Genomic DNA, 6,281 nt, shown 5'->3' with positions numbered 1-6,281 from the left:
TATTCAGAACGATTTAGTTACATTTCTAGCGAGTAACTCTAATTTGTAAAGTTGCGTTTATGACTGGGTGAAACTGGAAGAGAACCCGTATTTCTAGACGAATTACATGGCTTTATGCTTTCACTGGAACCGATACTAATTGTACAAAAAATAAACAAAGAACTGCGGATACTGGAAATCAGAAACACAACCAGAAATTGCTGGCAAAGCTCAGCATGTCTGGCAGCATCCAAGGCGAGAAATCAGAGTTAATGTTTTGGGTCCAGTGACCCTTCTTCAGAATTGTAATCGTTGTGCAATTTGGAGACAAACTCTCTATCATTTCTTCCTTTATATTTGCCAATTACTAACCTTCATATTTGCATAGAAACTACGTGCGTCTGATTTCGACAAGAAAGCTTTTGTTTTATAAACACGCACGTGTTATCATAACAGTAATCGCAGGCGAGCTTTCTAAACAAGTGTAGGCCATTCAGCCCTTTCAATTCTTCCTCCTTCACTTAGATTGCGTTTGATCTGTATTTCGACTGCGTTATCTAGCTTTGATCTATATTCCCTTCGCTTGACCAAACTTTAGCCCAATCTTGAACTCTCCAAGTGTCGTAGTATCCACAACATTAGCGGGGTAGAGTTATTTGCGGGGTAGCGGGGTAGAGTTTGTGTGAAAATGTGCTTCCTTATTTTGTTTCAGAATAGTCTAGAATCATTGCATCCGGACTAGACAGTGTCCACTAATTTTCGATTTCCCACCTGAAAAACTGGAGTAAAAGTGTCTATCCTCTCCGGTTTAACACTGTCATTACCTGGATCAGATTATCCCTTAATCTTCCAATTTAAACCAAATCAAATACAGCAGAAGCTGGAAAATCACATAAAAAACAGAAAATGCTGGAGAAACTCAGGGATATCTGTGGAGAAAGGGGCGGAGTTAAGGTTTCTTGACCTTACTTGGGATATTGAGCACAGTGAGATAGAAATAAACAGAAAATACAAATAATGTCTTCAGTCCAGAGACCCTTCTTCAGAAGGTATTCTCTCTCTGCAGATGCTGCCGGAGCTGCTGAGTTTTTCCAGTATTTTCTGTTTTTTATGTGAGTTTGCAGCATCCGCAGTATTTTATTTTTAATGAGATCGAGGTCACATTTCTGGTGCTGCTCCTTGCAATTCAATCCTCTATCCCACCCCACCCCCCCCCCCCCCCCTCCCCCCCTCCTCACAGTCATAATCTACTCTCGATTTCCTTGCTGGTGGTGCAGGCTCGAAGGGCAGAATGGCCTACTCCTGCACCTATTGTCTATTGACCATTGAACTGATCTGTGGAAACGTTAAGAATGGGTTCAAGCGGGACAAACTCCTTTTAAGCGTATTGGGACGTTCATATTCAGTTTGCCAGCAGCCAGGAGACTTTCGGATCCTATAATGTGGAAAGTTTTAATTTAGCAGTGTGGCTATGTAACAACTCAGAATGATTGATTTGGAGATGCCGCTGATAAAGGAGTGTCGCTCCGAAAGCTAGTGTGCTTCCAATTAAACCTGTTGGACTATAACCTGGTGTTGTGTGATTTTTAACTCAGAATGATTGAAAGTGAAGTTAGAGGGTAAACGAAGTTTGAGATTTCCTGTGGATGAGGTGTATAAATATACTTTCTTTCTCTGCATCAAACAGTTAGTGCCTGCTGTTTGTTCTCCATTCGATAAAAAATGTTATCATGAACTGATTATTTTCCATCCACTTGTCCTCCAATCTAAACTAAACCTGGAGGGAAATTACTGAACAATCATGATGTTAATATTTACAAATGAAGTGGCATTATCAACATTTGTGTATGATAATTGCGGGATTGCTGGAGATATGAACACATACAGGTTAGTCTAGATTTGTATTTATCTGTCATTTCATTGCACATTCCTTAGTTTAATTTTTCCTCGGTTCTGATTCGATTTGTGAACATTCAAAAATAAGGGACTGAGGAATGCTCTAGGTTCAGTCTCTGAGCGAATTAATCGGTGTACTATTACGCTCCTCGGTAAGAAATTGGAGAAATCGAGAGAATATTCCTGAATGATGAACACAAATGAGATCTGGAAGGATTTGTAAGAAGAACAATTTATTAGACACGAAAAGAAATCTAGGCTATAACGCTAAATAAATAATTTAATGTTTAGTCACATAAATCCATAATGCCGTTGTAAAATATGAGATACATACAATATATTTACAGATTACAGTACTATTCTTCCTTAGTAAACAGCACGGCTGAGGTCGGATATGTTTCATTTGTTCACAATAAAAAGAGATTATCGTCAAGTTTTCAGACTTCTGTTATCTCCCTCATAATCCCGCATTAATGACATTTTTGTATCACCCCTATGTGCATGCAGTGAATGACTTTACGAGTTCCACCTAAACTAAAACTCTAATCTGTAAATGTAAACTAACAGTCACATTGATTTCCAGTCGTTTTCTTCACCTACATATAGTCGAATCTTATGATTTTGTTTGATTTTGATTAACGTTGATGCAATGCTGTGCGAAAACAGAGGTGCCCTTAATGTGAGGGGCTGGGAAGCATAGTCAGAACTCAGTGCTGAGCTCTCTGTCTGTCGGCTCAAACACTTGCAAGGGAGCCAATGACTCTTCGTTCAAAGCTACCAGCAACTTCAGTCTCTGCACACAGTCCTCCAGCAGGCAGGGCGGGTAACCGCTGAGCTCCGAGCTGGGATCTCCCCCGGGATGTAACATCCGATCGGCCAGGATGAGGGCAGAGCTGGCCAGCAGGGAGGGCGGGTATCCATTGAAGGAGTAATCGGCGAAGCTGAGCTCGACAAGGCGCCTGGCCAGGCGCTCTGAGCTGGCAGCCTGACTGCGCGGCTGTTCATGCTCTATTCTGGTGATGGTAAAATGCTCCAAGAAAAAGTCCACGCTCGGTGTGAGCAGCTCGAAATTGAGTTTGATGAGGATGATACACTCCAGGTTCCGGAGCTGGTCCCCGGTAAACGCGTCACAGCAGAGAGAAAGGAGCTGTTTAATTCTGGGAGGGTAAACTTCAACCTGGAGAGATGGGCATTGGAGGAAAAATAAGCAACAGGTTGAGTTAGTTCCCACAGCCATTTAGTCAGGAACTGAGCGTGTACATTGGTAACTTACTGAGGGGCATTCTATATTGTCAGTCTCTTAACCAGAAGCCCACTTGGCGTATTAAGCTGAACATAAAATGGCACTTTCTAAAGCAGATCAGGAAAGCGGTTCCTCTAATTTCCTGTTTCTATCAACAAACATTGCAAAATCTCATTCATCCCATTTACATTCTAGGTTATGTGCATTATGTCTCAAACTAGCGGTTGTATTGATTTACAAGCAGTACCAGAACATTGGCGAAGAGGCACGTTTCGTGCCTGAACACAAGTTGGGAGAGCCTTGATGTAGTAAAAGGGCTACAAGGTTGCAGTTCCTGTAATCTAAGGTACACTCACCGGGATCGCAGCTTCTTATAGGAGCAGGCTCCCCTCCTTTTCAGCTACAGGTATGAAAATAACCAATGGTACATGCCGCAAACTGTGCGTTTCTGGAAACTAATTTACAAAATACAGTACTCTGCTCAACAGAAACTTAGGACACACCCTCGCCCCACTGAGGTCACGACACCGCCTGTACCGGTGCTCTTTCTCTGGGTTTGCACTTTAACAAAAATGGTTTCTGGGGAGTCAGGGAAATGTTCCCTACTATCACCCAGTATCTTCAGGGGAGGAATCGGGGGAAATTAGTCCAGTAACATTAATAAGAATTGATACATTAATTTAAATAATGACCAATATTTGATTGATTTTAACCACTTTGAAAAACGCGCATGCATGCTTCTTCCGTTCTGATTAAGCGGACTTGCTGTTTAAAAGGGAGTTACAGGACCGGGACGGCATTGAAAAGCCAGTCACTCACTTGTTTGCATGCGAGGAGAAGCGACGTTACTCCAACAAGCTGGAAACAATCGGAAGCCACGGGGGTCGTTTGAAGGAAACGGTCCATAATGTTCACAGTGAGGCACATCGATTCGAAGGAGAAGTTAAAGTGTCTGTGAACTGGGATCAGCCAGCTAACCAGTTTACATCTGTCTTCTGCAGTTACCTGTGAAGGGGACAGTAAACATACAGAAACATGCGGCCAGGTTGCCCTCAGGCAGGTGTTGAGGGTCATGTAACGGTGCCCATCTCATCTGCTCCGCTCATGATGGGAGCAATGTGTGTGAATGAATCGGGAATTTTATTAACGGATGTGTTGGGACAGGAGAGTGGTGCTTGGGTGCAAGATTTAACACTATCAGAGAAAGTGTGTCAAATTGCCTGTGCCAATTGTATATTCCGTTTAATATAGCGCAAGAAAGTCCCGTTCTTTGAAATAAAAAAAGTTCGCCAATACTCTTGCGGTTACAGGAATTACATTGAGCAGTTCTGCTTTCAGAGCGGGGGCGCCGATTTGATGCTACTTCTTACCTGGGGCTGACGTGCCAGGCAGTTCCGGGGATGAAATTTCTTCTCAGATTCTCGATTAAGGTGGTAGCATTTCTGTCCGTATTCCCTGAGAAACTGTAAATCGAGGCGAGCTGTCAGCCGGCGAGGGGAGTCGCAGCTTGGAAGGGCGGGACTGTCACTGTCCGCCTCTGAAGGGCGGGTACAAAGTGACGGCTCCAGGCCACAGCGGCGGCCCGACCCCGAGCTCCAGGCTCTGTACCTCGGGCACTTGAGTCTTTTCAGCGGCGCTCGGATGCCCGCGCCGTCCGGGACTCCCTCAGCCCTGTCTTCCGGAGTGACATCCTCGCTGACGGCAGCCGCCCAGCGCTTTCTTTTGCCGGGGCTGGGCGCCGCTTGCAGCGGAGCTTCTTCGCCCGTCGCGTTTGCAACCATAGCTGCAAACTGCTGCGGGACTGAGCAGCTCAGCCTTCATTCTGACCCGGGCCTGCAGTCACCCTCGGCTGCAACTTCGCCTTCTTAGCCCAACCCCCTGGAATCTCGCCCTGGCGCTGCGGGGGTGCCGCTGCTTTTCCCGGTTAAATGACCGCCCATCGCTCCCTCCCTCCCCCCTCCCCCGTCTCCTGTTGCTTTCTTGTGGGCGGGGGGAATAGGGGCTTGCAATTTCCCCGGCACCCCGCCCACCTGTTGCCTGGCAACCGACTGTGCGGTCAACATCGGTCGCCTTGATCTGCCCAGCAACAAACTCCCGCTCGCTCCCAATTGGATGGCCGGAATTCCGATTTCTAATTATTATTGTCAAAACAGCAGAGAGGTTTTAAAGACCTGCACTTCCTTTAACAGACAAAGAAATTCTTAGTTATTAAATTCCAGGTACAACGACTGGATAAGGCACGATAACTTAGCATATTTATACACAAAATACAACGGGGTTCCAACCGCCTCTAAAGTATGCATTGTCCGTTTAGCGAATCTATTGAAATCTCGGTGTTCTGATGTACTGTATTTACAGTTTTTGTCCTGACATTTTCCGACAATACCAGATGAAGTAGTCACCATGCAAACAACGTTGAATGGATACTAAAGAGCAAGATCCCAATAAAGTCAAACCAAAATGTCCATATTACAGAGGAGGAAGTACTGGATGTCTTGATACGGGTAAAGGTGGATAAATGCCCAGGACCTGATCACGTGTACCCTAGGACTCTATGGGAAGCTAGAGAAGTGATTGCTGGGCCACGTGCTGAGATATTTGTATCATCAATGGTCACAGGTGAGGTGCTGGAAGACTGGAGATTGGCAAATGTGGTGTCACTGTTTAAGAAGGGTGGTAAAGACAAGCCAGGGAACTAGAGACCAGTGAGCCTGACCTCAGTGGTGGGCAAGTTGTTGGAGGGAATCCTGAGGGACAGGATGTACATGTATTTGGAAAGGCAAGGACTGATTAGGGTTAGTCAACATGGCTTTGTGCGTGGGAAATCATTTCTCACAAACTTGATTGAGTTTTTTGAGGAAGTAACAAAGAGGATTGATAAGGGCAGAGCGGTAGATGTGATCTATGTGGACTTCAGTAAGGCGTAAGACAAGGTTCCCCATGGGAGACTGATTAGCAAGGTTAGATCTCACGAAATACAGGGAGAACTAGCCATTTGGATATGGAACTGGATCAAAGGTCGAAGACAGAGGGTGGTGGTGGAGGGTTGTTTTTCAGACTGGAGGCCTGTGACCAATGGAATGCCACAAGGATCAGTGCTGGGTCCTCTACTTTCTGTCATTTACATAAATGATTTGGATGCGAGCATAAGAGGTATAGTTAG

At 45.1% G+C, this 6,281-nt stretch overlaps 1 protein-coding gene across 2 annotated transcripts; it reads right to left on the bottom strand.

The window, feature by feature from the left end:
• Nucleotides 1-2,107: 2,107 nt before the first annotated feature.
• On the bottom strand, nucleotides 2,108-4,987 carry ccno (cyclin O). 2 transcript variants are annotated; one of them, XM_043701584.2, is made up of 3 exons: nucleotides 4,489-4,978; nucleotides 3,938-4,123; nucleotides 2,108-3,052 (listed from the first exon to the last, which is right to left on the bottom strand). In XM_043701584.2, exons 1-3 carry the CDS (start codon nucleotides 4,897-4,899, stop codon nucleotides 2,576-2,578), a joined length of 1,074 nt encoding a protein of 357 aa, XP_043557519.1. In that variant the 5' UTR covers nucleotides 4,900-4,978; the 3' UTR covers nucleotides 2,108-2,575. The 2 variants fall into 2 exon arrangements, with proteins under 2 accessions (XP_043557519.1, XP_087848208.1); XM_087992082.1 differs by lacking the exon at nucleotides 3,938-4,123 and having other exon boundaries at nucleotides 4,489-4,987.
• Nucleotides 4,988-6,281: the final 1,294 nt, after the last annotated feature.

The sequence above is a fragment of the Chiloscyllium plagiosum genome, unplaced genomic scaffold (genome assembly GCF_037043375.1).
Source record: "Chiloscyllium plagiosum isolate Xiang-an unplaced genomic scaffold, Cpla_swu_hap1 HiC_scaffold_1, whole genome shotgun sequence".
Classification (NCBI taxonomy): domain Eukaryota; kingdom Metazoa; phylum Chordata; class Chondrichthyes; order Orectolobiformes; family Hemiscylliidae; genus Chiloscyllium; species Chiloscyllium plagiosum.
Note: the sequence above shows the minus strand (reverse complement) of the source record. Positions and strands in the feature narration are given on the sequence as shown.